The sequence below is a fragment of the Pelophylax lessonae genome, assembly GCF_965119305.1.
Source record: "Pelophylax lessonae genome assembly, chromosome: 3".
Lineage (NCBI taxonomy): Eukaryota > Metazoa > Chordata > Amphibia > Anura > Ranidae > Pelophylax > Pelophylax lessonae.
In genome coordinates, this window is record NC_138770.1 from 393,469,884 (window position 1) to 393,494,511 (window position 24,628).

Below are 24,628 nucleotides of genomic sequence, written 5' to 3' on the forward strand. Positions count from 1 at the left end.
ACCTCATGGGTATCTCACGGTGTTGGGACCCTAGAGTGGTGACCCTAGCTGGTGTGGTGGTGCTGGGCTTTCTGGTGAACTCACACAATGATTTCTGTGTTAAAATTATATATGTAACATGTTTTAATGTAGTACCTTTATGACCATCTCCGCTGCAGCTACACGCCCCTGAGGAAGCATTGGCGAAACATGTTAGGCGCTGTTATGTGGATTGAAACCGGTGACATATCCGGTCTAGTCATTTAGAGCTACCTATGACATAAAATGTATCACTGATCTTTTGAATGTTGTTATCCATTAATTCTATAGGTCTTGTCTTTTTTTTCTTTAATAATTCTTTGTTGATTTTATTCTCAATAAAATTTGAATATTTTTATAACTGATTGATCATCATTGACAACAAGTGGTACCCTTAAAGTCCCCCCCTTTTCTCAGCCCTCTTTTTTTGACCACTATGGTGGCTACTCAGGATAGCCTGAGTAATACTTTAATTTCCTATTAGTAGTAGTAGCTGTTGCTGGCAACATTAAAGCTTATCTCCATTTTTACTGCTACAAAATGCATTCCAGTTCACTTTTACATATTTTAAATTCTTCTTACCTACTTTTGTTTTTCCTGTAATTTTCTCAGCCTTTAGGAGGGCCTGCCTGCTACGAATACCTAATTTGTTCCAGTATTGTAAGACAATCTTGGAATCTCAGTAGCGGAGTAAAATACGTGGCCATATCAAAAACAGGCTCAATGATGCAGATTGAAAGCTAAACTCAGATTTTTTTTTTTTTTTTAATACAAGAAAAGATGTGTAATTTTACTTTAATCTTGGTACAATTTTATTAGAATCTTGCTTTATGTATTTCTTCCATATATGTGCGGCATATCCAGTGTGAAACTGCCTCTGCCCAACAGCTTCCTGTCTATTCACATCGGAATTTCACAAGAATGCGTTCCGTGTTACTCTGCGATTCAATGCGATTTTCAGCCTATTCATCTGAATGAATCTTGCACCAAAAGTAGTGCATGCACTACTTTTAAAAATGCACTGAAACCAGATTGCATGATGCTGTGGTACCATGCAAACTATGTTTGAGGTGTCCTTAAGAATCTATTGACACCCGCACTAGATTGCACACCTAGTCAGTTTGGAATGCGTTCTGGTGTGAACGGGCACTAAGACCAGCCACTGCTGCCTTCTCTCCTTGTGCAGGGTGACTGGCCTTGTAATTACTCACCTCCTGTAGTTTTCTAAAGGCAGCCTGTAGAGGGCAGACCTGCTGGGTCCCTTCAATAATCCTGCTCTCTGCACAAGGGGTGCAGTATAGTGATGCTGTCACCACTACTTTTTACAAGAACTAGGTTTGCAAAGACATTTGGTGCACACATATCCTCTGTGGCTAGTGAAGACTATAATTAACTAAAGTTTTATTTTGAGCAGAGTTCAGCTTTAACGACAGCGTTTTGATACTTGAAATTTTACCGCACATTCTGCAAAGACCTCTGGAAAAAGCAATTAGCCAACCCCACATGTGCATGGAATAGGATTTCTGGGAACACTGAAAATAAACAAACAATGTACAGAATTTCCACTGTGCTTCCAAAGCCATAAGGAAGGCCAATTGTCAGTTTTAGGAAATTACACCCGGCTGCAGAATAAAATGGTAACATAATTAATAATATAAGACAACATACTGATGGTTGTGTATAAATTTTATACCGACTTTGGAGCTAAATGGGTTTCATTTAACCCCTTCATGAACAAGGTAAAAAACACAAAACCTTAAAAGTGGTTCTAAAGCCTCAAGTTTTTTTCACCTTAATGCTATCTAAGCATGAAGACTAAAAACCTTCTGTGCTGCAGCTAGACACCCCCCCCCCCCAGACCTCCACCCCCCGCCCTTTTTCTTACCCGAGCTCGATCCAACCCAGTTATGTGCATGAGCACAGGGGCTACAGCAGCTGTCTCTCAGATGGATAGCAGCAGGAGCCATGACTCCCACTGCTGTCAATCACATCCTGTGACACGGGAGCAGGACTAGGAAGTGAGCATGCAGAGAAAGCGGCTTTCCGTGGGGGCACCCGGTGAAGAGGAACCTGGAGTACCAGTAGGGAACCCCACAAGATGAGGATCGGGGCAGCTCTGTGCAAACATTATTGCACAGAGCAGGTAAGTATAGGTATGTTTGTTATTTTTACAAAAAAAAAAAAAAAATAGCGAAAGTTAGTTTACAACCACTTTAAAGTGGTTATAAAGTCCTAAATCATTTTTTACAATAATTTATTCTCTGAATTAAGGTGAATGATGTCCCACCACTGGTTTCTAAACCATAATACTTACCTTAGCCGCTCTTGATCCAGCACTGTGCCTGGTCTCTTCCTTTTCTTACAGAACAGATTAAGAGCAGCGGAACCATTAGCTCCTGCTGCTGTCAATTAATTCCTGTGAAGAGGGAGTGGTTCCGAGCTGCGATGTGTGTCTTTGGGTGAACACAGCCCGGTGCGGGGGCACATGGAGAACAGCAGGAGAGGAGAGCTCTGGCAGGGGACCCTAGAAGAGGAGGCAAGAAGCCATTCTATGCAATACTAAAGCACAGAGCACGCAAGTATAAGCCTATTTTTTTATTTTAGGACACAAAAAAAAAAAGCCTTTACAATCACTTTACTGCTCAAACTCAATTTTGAAACTTTGACAAGGTTTAGTAAAACGAAATATTCTTGCAACTACTTTGTGTACTTGGGTAAATTATACCTGCTTTTTTAGGTCAGATTTTGCTTTTTTTTGGTGGTTGTTAGCGGATATCTTCCCATTTAATTTTATTATCAAAGGAAAACTGGGCCAAAATAGTAAAAAACGTTTTAAAAGTTTTAGCTGAAAATTTTCATGCCGTTACCATGACTCATCGCCAAACAAATCAAAATTCCCCTATACCTGACAATCGCAGTATTACCATATATACGTATGTACGTATATGCATGATTTGTTCTTTGTACCAATAGTAGGGCCAAGACACAATAGTATGGAATTTCCTATTCTTTTTGTCCCACATCACTAACCTTTTTTCCCCCCCATCTAAAATACACTGATCAACACTAACTGAAACAATATCACTTAGCCCTCCTTCACAATGGAGCAACTTGTCATCCTATAGCCGGCAATCGCATTGTTCAAATGGTGCGCCAGCAACTTTGCGTTGCCGTATCAATTTAAAAAAGTAGTTCCTGCACTACTTTGGCGATTTCGGGAGCGACTTGCATAGACATATGTGCATGAAGCCGCACAGATATCTTCCAAGTCGCACCAGAAGTTGCACTGACTTACAGCTTTAAAATTGTGTGATTTCAGATGAAGTGGCACGATTTCAAAGCCGAAGTCAATATGAACAAGGGCTTCGGCTCCTTTTACCCGACTGTTCCGATCAGGTCTGCCTGTCAGTTTTTCAGGGGGACCTGATCAGATGGTTCATTCTGCTCTATGGGCTGCCACGTCTAAACTGACATGTGTCCAATTACACCTGCCTCCAATCCGATAAAAACAAAAAGGGGATCAGTTCTCCATGTAGGGGGATCGAATCAGAGGCCGCCAATAGAGTAGAGTGGGCTCTGTCCGTGTTCCCTCTGCATAAACTGAGCAGACACGGACCTGTCATCCACACGCTCTGCTCAACAAGGGATCTGGGAGCTGATCGGAACAGAGTACGTCCCATGTGAAAGGGGCCTTACACCTTTTTTTTTTGTTTGTTTTTCAACAGACTTTATTTTTACAGACTTCTCCTCTAGAGAGGAAGAAAAGAAGCAATGTATAATTTCCTCTTCACAGAGGAGAGACAGCACTGGAGCAGGTCTTCACAGTAGTGATCACTATGATTAGCTAAATCACAGTGATCACACGAACGTTAGGACAAGAATCTGAGCTGTCAGTAACAGATGGGTCTCAGTGTCGCTTCCAGCACAAACACAGGAGCACAAATACAGTGGGTACGGAAAGTATTCAGACCCCCTTAAATTTTTCACTCTTTGTTATATTGCAGCCATTTGCTAAAATCATTTAGGTTCATTCTTCTTCCTCATGAATGTACACATAGCACCCCATACTGACAGAAAAACACAGAATTGTTGACATTGTTGCAGATTTATTAAAAAAGAAAAACTGAAATATCACATGGTCCTAAGTATTCAGACCCTTTGCTCAGTATTTAGTAGAAGCCCCCTTTTGATCTAATACAGCCAGGAGTCTTTTTGGGAAAGATGCAACAAGTCTTTCACACCTGGATTTGGGGATCCTCTGCCATGCCTCCTTGCAGATCCTCTCCAGTTCTGTCAGGTTGGATGGTAAACGTTGGTGGACAGCCATTTTTAGGTCTCTCCAGAGATGCTCAATTGGGTTTAAGTCAGGGCTCTGGCTGGGACATTCAAGAACAGTCACGGAGTTGTTGTGAAGCCACTCCTTCGTTATTTTAGCTGTGTGCTTAGGGTCATTGTCTTGTTGGAAGGTAAACCTTTGGCCCAGTCTGAGGTCCAGAGCACTCTGGAGAAGGTTTTTGTCCATGATATCCCTGTACTTGGCCGCATTCATCTTTCCCTTGATTGCAACCAGTCGTCCTGTCCCTGCAGCTGAAAAACACCCCCACAGCATGATGCTGCCACCACCATGCTTCACTGTTGGGACTGTATTGGACAGGTGATGAGCAGTGCCTGGTTTTCTCCACACATACCGCTTAGAATTAAGGCCAAAAAGTTCTATTTTGGTCTCATCAGACCAAAGAATCTTATTTCTCACCATCTTGGAGTCCTTCAGGTGTTTTTTTTTTAGCAAACTCCATGCGGGCTTTCATGTGTCTTACACTGAGGAGAGGCTTCCGTCGGGCCACTCTGCCATAAAACCCCGACTGGTGGAGGGCTGCAGTGATGGTTGACTTTCTACAACTTTCTCCCATCTCCTGACTGCATCTCTGGAGCTCAGCCACAGTGATCTTTGGGTTCTTCTTTACCTCTCTCACAAAGGCTCTTCTCCCCCGATAGCTCATTTTGGACAGACGGCCAGCTCTAGGAAGGGTTCTGGTCGTCCCAAAAATCTGTGCTCTTAGGAACCTTAAGTGCAGCAGAAATCTTTTTGTAACCTTGGCCAGATTTGTGCCTTGCCACAATTCTGTCTCTGAGCTCTTCAGGCAGTTCCTTTGACCTCATGATTCTCATTTGCTCTGACATGCATTGTGATCTGGAAGGTCTTCTATAGACAGGTGTGTGGCTTTCCTAATTAAGTCCAATCAGTATAATCAAACACAGCTGGACTCAAATGAAGGTGTAGAACCATCTCAAGGATGATCAGAAGAAATGGAAAGCACCTGAGTTAAATATATGAGTGTCACAGCAAAGGGTCTGAATACTTAGGACCATATGATATTTCAGTTTTTCTTTTTTAATAAATCTGCAACAATGTCAACAATTCTGTGTTTTTCCATCAGTATGGGGTGCTAGGTGTACATTCATGAGGAAGAAGAATGAACAAATGATTTTAGCAAATGGCTGCAATATAACAAAGAGTGAAAAATTTAAGGGGGTCTGAATACTTTCCGTACCCACTGTATATTGTGCCCCGGAATTAAGTCCACTCCTAGGTAGCCGCAAATAAGTCTTACCCAGTTGTAAAACAGATTAATAAACGAGCAAGTTTATCTTCTAATTGAAAAATTTTTACAGGAGCTTACTCACCTCTTCTTGATCCTTAAGCGTACACACATGATACGGCATAGATATTAACGTTTGATCTTTTCTGTCTGCAATATAAATCCACCACCATTCTTGTTTCTCCTATACAATAATGAATTGGTTATTAAGACATGAAAGGAAATCAGGGAGGGAGCAACATCAGTGAAAAATATAAACTCTGTAAAGAGTGTAAATATTGGAAGTTACAATGATTTTTGGAGTGTTAAACTAAAGCTAGACCAAATTAAAAATGTAACCAGACATCCCTCATAGGCAAAGTCCTTAAAGCATTATTAAACCAAAAACAAAAATTTTATATTTTGCAGCTTACCAATCATTCGATGTGGTGGTTGCATCTGATTTCTTTTCTTTTTTTCTTTTCATGTGTTTTCACCTGGCCAGTAACACACCACCTTTATTAGCGTGACAACCCGGAGAATAATACAGGAGGCACAGTATACAGCAGCTTTGTCAGTCGGGAGGTGGGTGGCGGGAAGGAAAGTGTTACATGCATTTTATTTAGATACACTAACAAATTAAGGCCAAACGCCACCTCCCACTTTATGATTTGTTAGAGCAAACAGTTTTTTCCTTTTGAGATCAATTTTTTGCATAAATAAATAAAAGATGATCTTTTTAATCACCCCTGCCAGTGTTAAATAGTTGGTCTCATCCATGTAAACTGATACATTCTGTTGAGTTTGTGCTAATGAAAAAACAACAGACTTATGGGCGAGATCACCAGATGAAAATAGAAGTAAACTAAAACTGCCATCACATTTAATTAGTAAGCTGCAATATAATAAATGTTTGCTTTTGGGTTTATTACCGTTTTAAAGCAGGTTTAAACTCTGCTTTTTTTAAATTTAATAATTAAAAAAAGCCCCCAGGTGGTTTATTCCATAATGTGCTAGTATGTGCCGCATATTAGCGCATTATGAAAGACTTACCTGTCAAACAAAGTCATCCAGCGCTGAGGTGACACTGCTCCTGCTTTTCATAGGAGCTTCCATCTTCACCTGGCCTTTCTTCTGGGTTTGCATGAATGGAGAGAGCTGCGATGATGTCACTCCGGTGTTCATGTGTCACATCACAGAGCGGTGCTGTAAATGCACAATGAGCTACACATGCGCTGCTCAGTGATATTAGAGTAGATAGGCAGAGGGAAGAGCCCGATAGGTTTCCTTTGTCATACAAAACCTACCTGTCAGCATTTTTTGTTTTATTTTAAATAAGAGTTTAATACAACCAAGAACTTTATTATAGTGTTGTAGAATATTATCACAGAGCTCTACAGTGTCAACTTACCACCAAGATTACAATGTATAAAGTAAAGCCAAGAATAATTTCCATTTAAAACCCCTTGATGCCGTGGAGTAGGGTCTAGAGCAGGGGTCTCCAAACTATGACCCTCCAGTTGTTCAGGAACTATAATTCCCATCATGCCTAGTCATGTCTGTGAATGTTAGCGTTTTACAATGCCTCATGGGATGTGTAGTTCCGCAAAACAGCTGAAGGGCCTTCGTTTGAAGACCTCTGGTCTAGAGGAACTCGGCTGCTTCGGCTTTTTTGGCAATTAAAATAATTTTATTAGCAAATAAGGCTCATCCTCAGAGAAGACTCCAGAACAAAGACTGCTTGCACAACAGTCACAGCTTTACCCTGTACCATCCTGGTTAACAAGAGGAATGCCAGTTACACTGAAGTGGCATCAGTTGCATTTCCTTAAACCCGCTAACTCCTCTTTATATGGGACTTACACTAAAAACCATGTAACTTGACTGGAAACCTAAAGTAACCGCAGAGTGATGTTCTTATGAACAGGTTGACAAAACAACCAAAACCATAAACCTTGAGATAAATGTATTACAGAAAATGTTTATAATCAACTGGTAGTCAGAAAGATGTGAAAACAGAGAAACAAAAAACCCTTTAGATAAAGTCAGAGTAAACAATAGTACATTTATCTATTCCCTAGTAGGGTAGAAACAATGAATAAATCAGTGAATTTTAATTTTCTCCTAGCCACAGATGCATTATTAATTGAGGTGTCCTGTAACAAGTGACTGTGATAAATGTTTTTTTTTTTCAAAGTGGTTATACTTGTTAAAAGGAAAATCTTTTAATGGAAGAAACACAGAGCAAACAGATCTCCTGCATCAAAGTGCTCTGAAAGCTCTGGTCTCTAGAGTACAGTACAAACAAATTAGGAATTTTCATTAGCTATGCACGTCTGTACTATAACTGATAAAGTGAAAAAAAAAAAAATACAAAATGTATCTTGTGATTAAACTTTTTTTTGCTGTATGATCATATAATTTGGAAATCCAAAATAGAAGAGTAATCCACTTACAATTTGGCCTTAAAAACAATAGCCATCAAGTGGTTTGACAAAGGTTGATGTCTGGGTTTTTTGGTATTATGCTGTAAAAACAGCAATGCTTTTCTCTGCTTACCTCTGAGTTTTATATGATGGGTTTTAAGCTTGGCTTGGAAAACCCAGTGTTTATCATTTCTATTTGAATATTTTTTTGTTCTTAAAAGCTTCCAGCAGGTGGAACACTAGTCTCCTTTACATGTTTGGCTCTGTCTCTCAATCAACTTTGCTGAGAATGTTTATTGAGCTTAGCAGCTCATTCTGAAATTTAAAAGGTAAACGAGTCATAAGAGTGATTTATTCCTCTTTATCTTGTCATTTTTAGCTCAGATCTGTCTAAACAGTTTCCGAAATAGGCAAACAGTTTCAAAAACCCATAGTAATCTGGGAATCCTTTGCCATGTACAGAATATACCAAATAAAAGTGTGCCGATGAGATGCTACATTATAACAAAAAAGCTCATCAGAACTGTGCAAATTGGCAAAATAATAAAAATAAATGAAAATACAGTTCATTAATACCTATAAATTGGTATAATGCATCAAAAATGTGACACTATATTAAACTGATGTGTAAACAAAAAATGAATCTTAAACAAAAGTCAGTAATTAATCTTATAAAGTCCATCCATGTGCATAAAAAAGTGCTCTATGTTCCAATATAGAAAGTGCTTCAGTGCTCAAGGTGCTTGTAAGACAATGAGGCCTCTTAGACTGCAATGATCTCTAACTAGAAAGATCAATTGCGCTTAATCTGTATTGCTTAGAGGAGCCGACGCTCTCACCTGATCCCCACACAGCTCAGTGACCCCATTGACCAGGAATTAGCAGCTAAGTCCCAAACATGAAATGAAAACCTCAGCCTGCACTCAATCAATGAGACTTCTCCCTTTTTAGATTTCCTACATACTTCTGGTGGAATTTGTTGGAGTGCAGGCTGAGGTTTTAATTTCATGTTGGGGACTTCGCAGCTAATTTAAGTTGATGGGGTCACTGAGCTGTGTGGAGATCCAAGGGTGAGAGCATCAGGTCCTCTAAGGAAATACAGATTTATCGCAATTGATTTCTATAGTTTGAGATCATTGCAGTCCAACAAGGGGCCTCATGGTCTTACAAGCACCTTGAGCGCTGAAGCACTTTCTATGTTGGAGCACAGAGCACTTTTTTATGCACATGGATGGACTTTATAAGATTAAATATTGACTTTTGGCTAAGTGATTTATGAAATTTTCTTTTAGTTATCCATTTACTCATCAATACCATTATACCAATTAATAGGTATTGATGTATTTTTCATTTATTTTATTTTGCCAATTTGCAGTTTTGTTGAGTTTTTTTTGTGATGATATAGCGTCTCATCACATGTGTATGTGTGTGAGTTCACTTCATGTGTAAATTGTAATTTAAGGAGACAGCGCACTTTTATTTGTTCTATATTATTTTGGATCTGGTATTAAGATTTGTTAAGGTGCAGCAGCTCTAATGTTAATATAACCAAGTGCAAGGTTTATTTATAGATATGTACAGTATATAGCCTGTAATAAATGTTTAACTTGTGAAAGTAGGGTTTTTGGTTTACCAGTAAAATTATTTTCTTGGAGCACACAGAGTGCTTCATATTCAGGACTACTTGGTATGTCCCAGAGCACTGAACATGGTGTTGGGGAACAAGGCCAGACATACTCCAAACCCAGAAACAAAAGTGGCAGGACCCCCTTCCACCCAACACTGGTGTCAGAAGAGGTGTAAACATCTACCTGGTAGAACTTCATGAGCGTGAGAAGGGAAGACCAAGTAGCAGGCTTAGAAATGTGAACAGAAGTGTAATGCAGGACCCCTAAAGGGACATACACACATTTCTTTTTAATATATAAAAGGTCTAACTGATGGAGTGTGTCCCTTTAGTAAAGAGCAGTCTTCTCCTCCTAGCGTGGGACTTCCTGCACTGGACATGACATCGCTCTGGCCGGGGAGAGGTGGGTTTAGTGAGTTTTGGAGCCATTTTGTGAATTAAAATGGTTTGGGTGCCACACGCAGACAGGTGGATCTCACTTGAGAAAGGGATTTTTAACTTCCAAATGGTACTCCCCCCCCCCCCCCCTCTGCCTTATCCTGAGTGTCTGCATGCCAGCTGAATTTTTTATTTTTTTTCCTGGTATCTATTTATGTGTACTGTTTGTTAATAGGTGTACATTTAGCCTGGATATAATGAAAATGTATATGATACTTGTATCTGGGAGTTCGCCTTTGTCTAGATAGAAGAACTGTGGGGAAACCTTGTGCATATACTCTGATGTAAAAATATATGAAAATTAGAAAGTTAGCTGTTTGGAGTGCTGCCTATTTACTTAAAGAGTATTATTCCTGGGTCTCTTCTGAGGAAATCCAATTTATGGTTTCAGCAACCTTATTTATGTTATTAACCCCTATGCCCTGATGTTGTCATTTGGGTGTGCATTAGCTTACTTTTTGTTTTACAAAATGTCAAGGGAGAAGTCTGCAAAACAGACAAGGCCAAGATAAGGTCCCACTGAGACAAGGGGAGTACCCTACACAAAAGGCATTTACCAAGGAATGAGACCAGTAGCGACTAATCTTGATGAAGTCCTCGACTTCCCCCATCATGGCTTCTAGGAATTGGCCAGAAGAATGGGACTAAAGCTCATAAAAAGCTCACAAAAAGTAAAATTATTTTCTTCAAAGACACATCTGTAGGCACATCCTTCAAATAACATTAGGACACTAAATAAAACTGAAGCTTAGCTGAGCTGGGAGGGGTTATGCCTGGGCTGAAATGCAGGCTTTTTTGGCCAGTGTCCATTAACCTGAAGGTGGCAGCATGACCCAAGCAGTTATGAAGTCCTTTGTATCCTGTGAGATAGATAGAGATTATATATATATATATATATATATATATATATATATATATATATATATATATATACACACACACACATATATATGTATATATATAAATAAATATCCGGTGCAGTTTTTTTTTTTTTTTTTTTTTAAGCGGTCAACATGCGTTGCATTATGGGAGCCCAGTCAAGTAATTTTCCCTGAATGGGCTAAGTGACATTCTTTTTAAAAAACAAAACTGGACTGACATTTAGAACGTTGACAATACTTCTATCTGAAGTTAACACAGCTATGCCAACTAAGGACATATTTTCCTGCGTGTTATATTTTAAAAATACCAGAAAGTTTTCTTTAATTCATATAAAAAAGTTTTAAGTAGCTTTAATTTTACTAGTCCATTCTGTGTAAGATCTATCAAATAATGGTATAGAAGAATAAATTAAACACTCCTATCTTCTCTAAATTTTGGGCCACAATCTTTATTACAGCTGGCTCAATATAAAGCAGATGTGTGCTCTTTAGGAGAATGTTGACTTGCTGGGCTGGCTGATTGTCTTGTAATTAGAACCCCCCCCCCCCCCCCACACTCACTAATACTCACCTTTCTACTTTCTCCCATTGCTTCAGTCAGGAGTCCTAATCCTGTGTAAACTGTTTCACATGAGGTTAGGGCTTACATATAGTTAATTAATCCTCCTCATGTGACCATATTCCGGTCTCTTGCTTTTACCACTTAAAGGATAAGTCCACACTAACACTAAAACCCCTGCATCTATAGATCTCCACAATCTAGCACTAACCTATCTAGCCCTGTAAAGAAGAAATCAGTATACATACCTTTTTTGAAGCCGATCCGACTCAATCTCATGCTGAGCTGTCCGCCGCGGCTTCGCTGTGTAGGCGGGTGCAGAGGACACAGCCGACAACGGAATCCCCATAGTAACTCTATGAGTGACGTCACTTCCCATTAATTTCACCAGCCATTGTCGGCTGTCCTCTGCAGAGCTTGTGGCGCTGGAGATCAGCTTCAAAAATTTAAGTATACAGTTTTCTTCTTTACAGGGCTAGATAGGTTAGTGTTAGATCATGGAGATCTATAGATGCAGGGATTTTAGTTTTAGGGTGGACTTAACCTTTAAGATGTCATTACAACAATAAAGTGGATGCTTTTTTGCCCAGAGTGCAGCCGTCCAAGTCCCCGGCATTTATATTCCAGAATGGTGATTGGCTGCTAAGGTCTGAGCACTGCCATCATGAGAGATTGTCACATGCTTCTCCATGAAATGTAGGATTAGGTATTTACCGAGGGCTCCAACAGAGCCTTGCAGAGAGTTCTTGGGGCACTTTTGATTCGCCTTCTGGGCTTACGATCGAATGAAATGGTTTTAGGAAGGAAGCACCCAGAAGTGAGTTTTGGGAAAAGCAGAAGTCATTTGGATATAACCATTATTTAACATGGTTTACTAGAATAGTACATAATACAACTAACGGTTACCAAAGCAATCTTTGTATCTAGGTCTTCTCCAAGAGGAACATTTTATATTAATAAAAGGAATAATTTTGGATTGGCAAATAAAGCAAGCAGCCAGTGGAACTAGCTATACTCCACCTGCATCCAGTCCAGGGACATCAAAAGGAAAGCCTTTTCCAGACTTACAATACTTATAATTTAGGGTTTGTTTACACTTGTGATTAGTGAGCGGTAAAACCCCATGATTGAGCCATTATTTTAATTGCCCTTCAACCGCTGCTCCTATTGCTTCAGAGGAAGCAGTCGGGGTGTACACATGCTACAGCAGTGATGCCTCACTTTGCGGCTGTGGTAGAAATATTACCCTTTGGTAGCGCCTGCCAAGTGCAACTCATTTGAGTTAATTTGGCTGTGCTGCAACCTTCCCTGCAGCTGCGCACAACACCAGATGTCCAGATGAGGCAATACAATGCCTCCTTATGGCTTCTCTAATGCTCTCTGAAGAGCGATCCAAACACTGTTATTGCGTGTCTAATGCTCTCCGAAGAGCGATCCAAACACTGATCACGCTTCCCAGAGCAAAGCAGATGTAAACGAGGCCTTATACATATACACCGAGTAGACAGAAGTGTGTGGATCCAATATACCTGGAAAGGAGAGCTGAAAACAGTTCCCTACACAAATCACTAAAGCAAGACAAAAAGAGACTACTAGTGTATTTCTTAATGTAGGATAAAATTACCTCTGGAAAATATAGGCTATATACAGGATGTGTTACTTTTGATTTGGTTTCCAATAAGGCGCGGTCTTTTCGTTGAATGCTCTGTTGTAATTCTTGCCATTCCTAGAGAGTGAATGACAAACACAGGTTAAAGATAAATGTCAGGGTTTTACTCTAATATGACAGCTAAATTCAGCTTCAACATACACTCCCTTCAAAGAAATCTATATGCAGCTGGAAAGTGTGCTGCTACACGATGGCAAGTTATCCATTTGCCCAAGATATTTTAACGGACGGTTCAGTGGGAATTGTCAGAATGTGCTTAACTACATAGGCAGAGGTATCGCCTTAATGAGAATGACTTTACCAGTAACATTTACCGGCAATTTAGACTAGGTTTGAGTTTTAAGTCTATGTAATCTAATAAAGGGATAATTGATAAGAGGTATGAAATCAGAGTTCTTTTGCAACACTTTAACTCAAAGGTAGATTCGAGTACTTGACCACAGCAGGGGAAAGTGATGTATGGTCTAAAGGAAGGGGGGAAAAGGTGTCAATAGGAAAAGTTTGGGACTTGGTTCAGTTATTCCTAAAACCTGAAAAGCCAAAAAAAAAAATTGTTCAGCATTGGTCAGGTTTTCTTGTAGCGGTGGTCACAGGCTTGTCAAATACAGAACATTATTATTGCACAAAAAGCCTGAATTTAGCCAACACTAGGATACCAGAGAGCCAGGACAATTACTGGGACAGATGGGAGAGCCATTTTGCAATATTACAGAAGTCATATCCAGGATAAAACTCATGCTGGTTTTGACTCTTTTGCACACACAAGTCAAAATCTTCTGGTGAGTATGGTGAGACATCTATGTAACTGAGTCTTCTGGAGGGAACACACTGTGGAGCACTTCTTGTTTTTGCCTGTGTGTTTGGAGCACTATATTTGACTGTATTTGAGGAGTGGGACTGTCACTTGAAGACACTGATTGCATTGGTTTACAGCCAATGGCATTGCGTCTTTGGACATTTATCTGTGATATTTATTTGTGACAGGATTGCAGACGATATTAATATTCATGCATGCCTTTGATTATATGTTATAGGTAGTGCTGTTACCCATAGGGTTGATGAGGTTTATTTTAAGTTTTTCCAGTTGTTTTTGCACAGCATAACAGCAGCAACCTATTTTTTTTGTTTTATGTTTTTTTCCTGCATGGAAATATACATCCATAGCGTGGGTAAATTCCTTTATGCACACATTCTTCCATTGTTCTGTGGTCCAGTTCTGATGTTTACGTATCCAAAGTAGGCGCTTTTGGTTGTGGATACTGGTTAGCATGGGCACCCTGACCGGTTTGTGGCTACGCAGCTCCATACACATTGTGACACTTTTTTTTTTTTTAATACTCTTTATTTACAACAACCTATTAAAAATTCCACACATTCATAAGCCTTAATATACAACAGATCAAAAGAAGAAATATAAATATACACTATACAATCTAATTTTCAAGTACAGCATACACATTTACAATACACCCATATGAACCCGGCGTGCCTGCTTGGCTCATGGCTCTTAATAAAACAAAAAAATGACCATTATATTTCTACCTGATAACATTATGTACATGTCGTTTGCGCGGATGATACCCAGAGCCCCGCTTCCGCTCCATTTTTTTCCCCCTCTCCCTTCCTTCCCTCCCCTCCCAAAAAATGAATAACTAAATAAATAAAAGAAAATAAATACATAAATTAAAAAAAAAAAAAAAAAAAAAAGTTTTCCTTCCATAGTGTTAATGGCTGCCATATTAAAATGATGATGATATTTTGGACACAGGATCAGGGAAAGAATGCCTTATATGTCACTGTTGAGGTGAAGTGACTGACACCTTTCTATCAGAATCAGCATTACCCTTTCCCGTAATCTGAACAAAAGTAGCTCTTCTATTGGTAAAGACTACATGGGCCAGCCTTTACCCCCAACGTCATCAATGAGCTTTTGCCGTCCATAACCCTATCGCTGGTTTTCCTTCCTTAGACTACCTCCTAGAGACATGCAGCTGCTAGGACGAGATTGGCTTTTCTAAGGAGACCTCTGTATTCTACGCTTTTCATGATCTTCTATAATTTAATGATCATGAATATCTAGTAAAAGGCTAATATTTTTCTAAGGCCCCTTTCACACATGTGGACCGTTCAGATCCACCTGTCAGTTTTTCAGGCTGATCTGAACGGATGACCCATGCATCTCTATGGGAAATCGGATGTCAGTGAAGACATGTCCGCTGACATCCGATCCTGTCCGTCAAATCCGGACAGATGGAAACCCTATTTTCCATCCGTCTGGCGGATCAAATGAGAACGGACAGGCGGTCCGTTCTCATCCGATTCCCCCCATAGAGAAGAGCGGGGACCTGACAGCTCTGTCTCCGCACATAGCGCAGAGACAGAGCTGCCATCCGCCTGCTCAGCGGGGGATCGGCGGATCGATCCCCTGCAGAGAAAAACACCATGTTATTGCCAAAAGATTTGATTTCAAATATATATTTGTATGACAATTTAAAACAGTTTGATATTTTTTTTTACTCTGTATTCCAAAAGCGGTTTTATTTATTTATTTTTTTATTTGAACATGTGACCAGCAGCAGACAAGAAGCTCCTCCTGCTTATGTTTCCCTGCAGACAGGTTGGAAAAGATCTGGGTCATGTGACAGCTTTATATCGATTAGGAAAAAAGTACTTTGATTTAAAAAAAAAAAAAAAAAAATAATAATTAAAATAATAATTACAGTGCCATCATCCATATACAGAAATATAAGGGACAATGTAAATTAACCACTTCAGTACAGAGCACTTTTACCCCCTTCCTGCCATGGACAATCAATTTTCAGCTTTTAGTGCTATTGTTTTGTGAATGACAATTTTGGGGTCTTGCAACACTGTACCAAAACTACATTTTTTAGCATTTTGATCACACAACTAGAGCTTTCTATTGGTGTTAATCCCCACTGGGGTTTTTATTTTTTGCTAAATAAATGACAAAAGACTGAAAATTTTGAAAGAAAAAAAAAAAAAACAAAAAAACACTTTTTGTTTTGGTTATAAAGTTTTGCAAATAATTGTTCTTCATAAACTTAGCCCAAAATGTATTCTGCTACATTTTTCTTTGGTGAAAATAACCCAAATCAGTGTAAATTGTTTAGTCTGTAGGAAAGTTATAGAGCCCACAAGCTATGGTATATATATATATATATATATATATATATGTGAAAATTAAATCAATCATTTTATTGAGGTCTAAAATGTCAGGACAGTACAAACCCCCCCAATTTACCCCTTTTTATAGTTGTAACTTTTGTCATAAAACATTTTATTTATTTTACATACTGTCACCAGTACAGTGTCATCATATAACTGGTGTGGCGGTGATCAGGGACACTGACTGGTAACCGTACAAAAAAAAAAATATTTTTTTATTACTTCTTTTTTTTTTTTTAACACACTGTGACCAGAGCAGAATAATGTTACCATAGTAAAATTGTAGTACTCTGGGGGAAGTGATCAGGATCTCCAACCCCCCCCGCCCCCCCCCCCCCCCCCCACACACACACACACACACACACACACACACACACACACACACTTTGCTTATAGCAGTGAATTACTTTGCTATAAGCAAGCATTTTACTGCATGAAACGGATTCATTCAGTTTGTTTTGTTATTAGCTGTGATTGGTCAAAGCTAATCACATGGTACAGATGGACTGAGATTTGCCCTGTCTGTACCATGTGATCAAATTGACCAATCAAAGCTAGCAACACACTTGTACACCAATGGATGGCACGAAAGGAAACCATCCATTATGTACAACTGTCATGTGACCTGCGGTGATTGGCCACGGCAGCAAGTCGGTACACTGGTCTTGCGCTGTGTCCACAGACAGGCTGCACGGCCGGCCCCGTGGCCGTGTGAGCGGCGCTTTCTGACAGGATGTCATCTGACGTCCATCCAGAATGGGAAAGCCACTGCCAGGCAGTCATTCTGCTATAGGCAAGGCAGGAAGGTGTTAAACAGTGTGTGTTTAGTATAGTTTCAAGGCTAATAAATGTTACAGCGGACATACTGTGGTTTTGTTTACAGTGTTACTGTGTACCATAAATGCATTTCTCTGATGTTCATTGACAGACACAGCTCCTGATCTTCATAACCATTGGGTTATACTGCTCCCTACAGGAGTAGGACACTAGGCAGAAAAAAATAAATCTGGCTACGCCTATTGGCAGTCTGAGGGGGTATGCTTCCTCCCTCTGCTATAGGTACTCCGTTTAGTTACAGTGTCAGAAGAATTACAACTCCACAGTCGGGTGGGGTCTGTGTCCGTCAATGAACATCAGAGAAATGGATTTTATGGTAAGTCAAAAATCCCATTTTACTCTTTCATTCATTGGCGGACACAACTTCTGATCTTCATAACCATTGGGACGTCCCAAAGCAGTGTTAAACATGAGGGATGAGAACAGTAAAAAAAAAAAAAATACCGAAGGCTAAACAGTAGCCAACCAGGCAACAGGAGCTCACCTGAAAAAACCAATACACAAATCAAAGGGGATCAGGTCCTCTAAACAGCCTGCAAAACCTAGCTGACCATCCGTGAGTCTGACTTCCTAAAAGACTCCGTAGCTGCCAGGTACACCCTAATTTCCCAGACCACATCCATGGCATGCAAGGCAATTTCCTTTGGATGTTTAGGCCTGGGACACAGGGAAGGCAACACAATGTCTTCATTCAAATGAAAATCAGAGACAATGTAAGCAAGGGAATCTCGTGAAGATTCTCAAAGGGAGGCTTCTGGAGGACTGAAAGCACCAAATTGAGGTTCAAAAGGTGACAACAGAGACTGAACTGGAGGAACCAAATGTCGGACACCCTGAAGAAAGATACGCACCAGGGAGTGTGTGGCCAAGGGTCGTTGGAAGAAGACCACCAAAGCCGACACCAGGCCTTTGATGGTACTCAAGGCCAATTACTGTTCAACCCCCCGTTGAAAGAAGGTCAAGATCTGAGCCACCGCGAAGGAGCGAGGATGAACTCCAAGAGACTCACACCGCACAATGTACTTCTTCCACGTACAATGGTAGATCTTCCTAGAAGTAGATTTCCTAGCTTTCAACAGTGTAGGAATCACCGACTCAGATAAAGCCCTATCCTTCAGCACCTGGCATTCAACAGCCAAGCTGTCAAAGCCAGCGACTGTAAAGCAGCATGGAAGATTGGTCCTTGGGACAGCAGATCCTCCCTGAGAGGAAGCCTCCAAGGAACATCGGCGACCAGCCACACCAGATCAGTGTACCAAGCCCGATGAGGCCAGTCCGGAGCAACTAAGATGACCAGAACCCCTTCTGCCTCAATCCTGCGTAGAAGTCTTGGCAGAAGCTTTAGAGGAGGGAAGGCATAAATCAGACGATACTGACCCCACGGGGCCACCAGTGCGTCTGCAGCATCTGCCAGAGGATCCCGTGACCGAGCCACAAACCTCTGCACCTTTCTGTTGAGCCAAGACGCCAACAGATCCACCGCGGGGATGCCCCACCGGAGACACAACTGATAAAACACCTCCGGATGAAGGGACCACTCCCCTTGCTCCAACGCCTGCAGACTGAAGTAATCTGCCTACCAGTTTTCCGCCCTGGGAATGTGTATGACGGAGAGGACTGGAACAAACTGTTCTGCCCACCTTAGAATGCCGGCTACCTTCAGAGCCGCCATTCTACTTCTTGTGCCCCCCCCCCCAGTGATTGACATAAGCCACGGCCGTGGCTTAGTCCTATCGAATGCACACTGGACATCCCTGAAGACAATCCTTCCAATGGTCCAGACAGTCTGATCGTTCAGAGTTACAATACATTGACTGGAAGTCTGGACTCTTCCAGTGTCCAGATCCCCTGAGCAGAATGTTTGCCGAGGACGCCTCTCCAGCTGGACTGGCTGGCATCTGTGGTGATAACTGTCCACTACAAGGGGGAAGAACGTTTTTTCCCCAGATGAAGCGCCGGAGAACGAATCCACCTTATCAAGGACTCCTTCATTCCCCGGGTCAACCAGATCTGATTGTCCAGAGACTGCAGGCTATTGTCCCATTTGGCCAGAATCTCCCTTTGCAGGGACCTCATTTGGCCAGAACCTCCCTTTGCAGGGACCTCATATAGAACTGTGCTAACGGAACCGCCTCAAAAGGTAGACCCCATCAGGCTCACCACCTGCATGCATGTCCAAGGGGATGACCATCTGCTGGACAGCAGGAGACGAATTGCAGCCCGCAATTTCTGGAATTTGTCCAGAGGAAGGAGCACTCTGGCCAAGGACAAATCCAGAGTCAGACCCAGATAGTCTAGCTTTGTGAAGTGGACTTCTGAAAATTCAGAATCAAGCCAAACTCCCGCAGAATTAGTATGGTGATTTCCAGGTTGTCCACCAGAGCAGTAGGAGACTCTGCTCGCAGAAGAAGGTCGTCCAAGTAGCCCAGTACTGCAATCACCCGTTGGCGTAACAAAGCTAGCACCGGGGCTAACACTTTTGTGAAGACCCGAGCAGCAGATGCGAGACGAAAGGGTAGCGACACAAACTGATAATGCTCCTCTCCCACGGCAAAGCGGAGAAAGAGCTGGTGACTGGCACATATTGGAATGTAAGCATCCTTGATGTCGTTGGAAGCAAGAAAATCCCCGACACACAGATGCGACCACCATGCAAATGGACTCCATTCTGAACTTCTGCACCAGCACAAAGCAGTTCAGCGCCTTGAGGTCTAGGATTGGACGGACCTTGCCTTCCTTCTTGGGAACTGTAAACAGGTTTGAATAAAAAAAAAACCTGAAAACATTCCAAAGTCGGAACCAGGAAAATTACCCCACCTCTTGAAGCAACAGGTCTTGTACCGCCCCAAAACAGACCCAGTAAGCGGTCCGGGGACAGGCGCAAGTTGGAAGGAAAGAACCTTGCCAGGGGGACAAGAGCGAAACTCGATCTTATAGCTGGACCAAACTTCTGGACCCACTTGTCTTGTACCAGGGAAGTCAACGGGTCCCGGAACAAGCGAAGACATCCTCCCCCCCACCCACGATATGGTTGAGGGCGCACCTTCATGCTGAAGGAACCTTTGTCTGCGGGTCTGGAGAAGAACACGCTCAGCTTGCCAGACCAGGTTCATTTGGATCCTACGAGCCCTTGTCAATTGACCCTGAGGGACGAAAAAACTTCTTATGAGCCGAGAAAGAACCACGTTTACGACGAGGTTCCTTGCCCTTAGATGCCTGCGGAAGAAAGGTACTCCACCCCCCCCCCCCCCGTGAGACCTTTAATGATGTCATCCAGGGTAGCTCCAAACAGGCGATCTCCTAGAAAGGAAGATCAGTCAAGGCCTTTTTACAAGTTTGGTCCTCAGACCAGCATTTGAACCAAAAGAAAAGCCGCAGGACCACTGCTGTAACAGAGAGCCGAGCCACTAGAAGAGCCGCATCCAAAGAGGCATCACAGATAAACTGCAACCCCTAGACCAGCTGGTCTGCCAGCTCAGCAAAGGCAGGGGGGAGCCGTTCCCCCTCCAGGTCACAGCGTAAAAGCTTAGCCCACTCGGTCAGAGTTTGCGACACCAGGACAATGGTGAATACCGGCCTCAGTGCCTAACAAGCCAAGAGTGTACATATTGTAGCCACAGCCTGCGCCTTCCTGTCAGCCGGATCCTTAAAGGCTGGGGACTCTTCAACCAGTATCATGGTTGCCTTGTTCAATCTTGAAACCAGAGGGTACACCACCGGTGGAACAGTCTTCTTCTTAATAAAGGACTCCTAGAAAATTGCTTAGGAAACCTAAGGGGACGCTTTGGTCGTCCTTACTCTTTAGCAAGAATTTTGTCAAAATAGGCAGGGAAATGAAAAGCCCTTTGCCGCTCTGGATGGCTTGTAAATGCCAAAAGATCGAGGAGTCAGCATCAGGGGATGAAGGAGGGCTCCCACCGCCGAAATCGCCGCCCACAGGGCTCCACGGCCGTCGCCATTTTCAATGGCAAACCACGACAAAATGGCCGCCGGAGTACACAAAACAGGGACCACCACCCAGAGGTCCAACCGTCCCCAAGGGGGAGCCCACTTCCACCCCAAAACCCTCCAGGGGGAACAGCTACTCACCATACAAGGAACAGGGTGGGCACCACTCCAGACAGAACCCCTCGCCATCAAAATGGGGGGCTGTCAGCCAGGAGGAACACTACGACTCGGGCCGAGACCCAGACTTACGCGACCTCACAAGGCGTTTAAACTCCCAGTTAAGCCCCCGTCCAGTGGGGCTTTATCGCGGCTAACCTAGTGTGGAGCCGAGGTCTGTGTACACTCGCTGGCCAGTCTGGGGTGACCACTTGATTTAGATTATCCAGCCCGGTGCTCAGTCTGGCAGTTGATTGTAGATCCTGCAGGAAAAAAACCTGGAGAAAAAAAATAATCTATTTAAAAATAAAAAAATTGTCAGGACCAGAGATCCCAGCAAAGATCTAGGTCCTTACTCTTGACTAGGCAGAAAAAACTGGAGTACCTATAGCAGAGAGAGGGGGAATACCCCCTGTGACTGCCCATAGGCATAGCCAGATTCTTTTTCTGCCTAGTGCCCTACTCGTGTAGGGGGCAGTATAACCCAATGGTTATGAAGATCAGGAGCGGTGTCCGTCAATAGGCGATAGAGAAACAGGTATTTTTCTGTACTTGTAGGGTCTTTATAGGGATAAAACATGGTAAAATGTGCATATATTGCACAGATGTGCTTTTTTTTAATATTTTGCCCTGATATACAATCCAGCAGGACAAAAATGATAACAGAGGCCAGTGATAATCAATCCTACCCATTTTAAATTGTAGATAAATCCAGAGGCAGTGGAGCAATTTATTTTGGGCAGTGCAGCCTAACTATTGCGATTCTTGAGATAACAGAATCCATTTGTAGTTTATGTAAAGTGAGGACATCACCTTTGTCATAAAGCACAATTAAAAGGACAAGTCTAACTTTACTTTTTAAAAAATGATAACAGCAGGGCGGAGCAACCAATTCTGATGTTCAGCCAGACACCAAAAAGGCCAGTTCTGAGTGTGAGAAAAGGACACAGGAGCAAAGTGGTTCAAACACCTCTAGTATCTTGTTTTACCTTAGTTATAAATATACTATATATTATGCTGACTTATTCCGCTTGTGTTTTGTATGTCTATGTAAATGTCAATCTTTATATGAAGCAAGAATATCTTATTTATATTTCATGCCTGCATCTTCAGTTACCGTAGCACAAGGTGGAATTACAAAGTTATAATCTAATAAACCTTTTTTTTTTCAAAAGTTAAAAGAAAAAAAAAAACTGTAAATAAAAGCATAATGCATACAGATATGATGGTTTGTGTCTGTACATACAGCCACAATTCTTACCGCTTCATCATCTTTTCCTTGTTTCTCATCATTCTCTCTGTCAGATTCTTTGTCACTACCATCACTTTGGGAATCTCTATTCGTATCTTCATCTTCAGAGTCACTGCCTTTTTCAGAGAGATCTTCTTCTTCCTCCTTTGCCATGAGATCCTTGAAAATGTTTTACATTACTTATAGAAATATACACATATATTTAGCCTCTACCAAATTGGTATTCCTATTACACTTAGACAGAACACTTAAGCCTGGTACACACGGGTCGAATGTCAGGAGACATTGGGCAGTTGAAAAAAAAAAAAATAGCCGACATTCAGCCAATGTGTATGTTGGTCTGTCGGACGAGCCTACTGGAAAACCAGCAGCTGACTGACTCTCGATCAGCACTCTCAGCCAATGGTGGAAAGCGCTGATCGGGGAGTGTTCTGGCAGGGGGGCCGTCCCCCTTTCAGAACACAACAGCTCCACTGGGGAGTATCACTGTATTTACTTTGCATATTTAGTAAAGCGGCTCTGACCGAAGCAGAGTTTTTCTTGGGTTTATCAGAAAAAAACTTCCAATGTGTACCGGGCTTAAGCAGAGCATGCTAAACAAAAAAAGTCCCTTTTCAGGTTCCCCTCCAAACTATAGCACCAGTCCCAATATGCGTAGGAGTTTAAGGACTGCTCTCAGTAGGGGGCAATAACTAGTAAATAACTTAACTTGGATGTTTACCGCAAAGCATGTGCTTTATGCTATGGATATCCCTACACAAGGCAGAGAAGTTTCAATAAATACATTTACCAGCAGCCACCTTGCTATCACATATTTATGATCATACTAAAAGAAATCACTTCTCATAGAATGAACTGCTTTGGATACCTTCCCAAAAGCAAACAGTTAAAAATAGGCACAAATAATGGCTACTTCATATTCTACATATCATGCTAGAATAAGATGCAACATAAATTTGAACTGTTCCCCTAATCTTTAGCCAAGAAATTAATTTGCTAATTAAAGCAATAAGCATAATAACTCAGCTAGAAACTATAATGATCATGAATATGGACTTCTGCAACAGAGAAGAAAAATAAATAATTAAAATTTTGATTTGGTACCATTTTACCATTCTTATGCGGACAGAAATTGAAGACATTTTGGGGTTGATTTACGAAATCTGGAGAGAACAAAATTCTAATGAAAAAAGAAAGAATATCTGCGCTGTATAAAAATTAAACTCAGTGCAAGCTGCTCAACACTCAGAAAGCAGTATTCAGCGCTTCAGTATAAACGTGCAAAATTAACAGTGCAAAGCTTCACAAACAAATAAAAACGAAATGAATAAACAGTACATTAGTAATCAGATAGCAAAACTGGGATCCCAAATAAAAATGAATGCAGTTGAGTTGCTCTTTATTTAGGATCCCAGTTTTGCTATTTGGGTACTAATGTACTGGTTATTCATTTGGCTTTTGTTTGTGAAGCGCTGCACTGGTAATTTTGCACAAAATCTGGTGCAGCTCTGCAAAGAAACCAATCAGCTTCCATTTTATTTTTTTTAAAGTTTAATTGAACAAGCTGAAGTTAGAAGTTGCATTAGCTACCATGTACAGCTGCATCAGAGATTTTGCTCTCCAGTTTTAGTAAATCAACCTTTGTTTCCAGCAAACCGATTTGCTAAAATAAATGTGTGTCGCAGAAGCAAAAGCGCTGGGCCAAACACTCACATTGCCTGTTGCATCATTTCCTTGCTTCTGCTTTATTGGTTTCTGTTGAGATAATGTTGGAGGAGGTGCTGGCTTCTTTTTCACTGGCTTCTTTTTCTTAGATTTGGAGGCTTTTTTGGCTGTTTTATTCTTTTGTTGCCAACCTTTGTTTTTCACTTTGGCAATTTCTCCCTGTAGTGAAACAGTTTAAAAGTTAGGCAGACTTTTCATTCAGCAAAGAAGAACCACAGTTCTTGTATCAAGATTGTTTAGGCCTTTTTCACATGTACTCTTAGCAGCTGTGTGCTGAGGTACAAGATCCCCAGTGCTTTCTGGCACCTAGGCAGCTGCCAATAC

The 24,628-nt window shown here is 41.4% G+C and overlaps 1 protein-coding gene across 1 annotated transcript in view; it reads right to left on the minus strand.

Moving 5' to 3' along the window:
* The window catches only part of SEC63 (SEC63 homolog, protein translocation regulator), a 105,901-nt gene that overhangs the window by 14,327 nt on the left and 66,946 nt on the right, over nt 1-24,628 (minus strand). The window contains exons 16-19 of the mRNA XM_082249927.1: nt 24,293-24,463; nt 22,589-22,738; nt 13,153-13,254; nt 5,704-5,802 (exon numbers count right to left, since the gene is read on the minus strand). Coding sequence (XP_082106053.1) covers nt 5,704-5,802; nt 13,153-13,254; nt 22,589-22,738; nt 24,293-24,463 — 522 coding nt within the window. The remainder of the gene's footprint in view (nt 1-5,703; nt 5,803-13,152; nt 13,255-22,588; nt 22,739-24,292; nt 24,464-24,628) is intronic.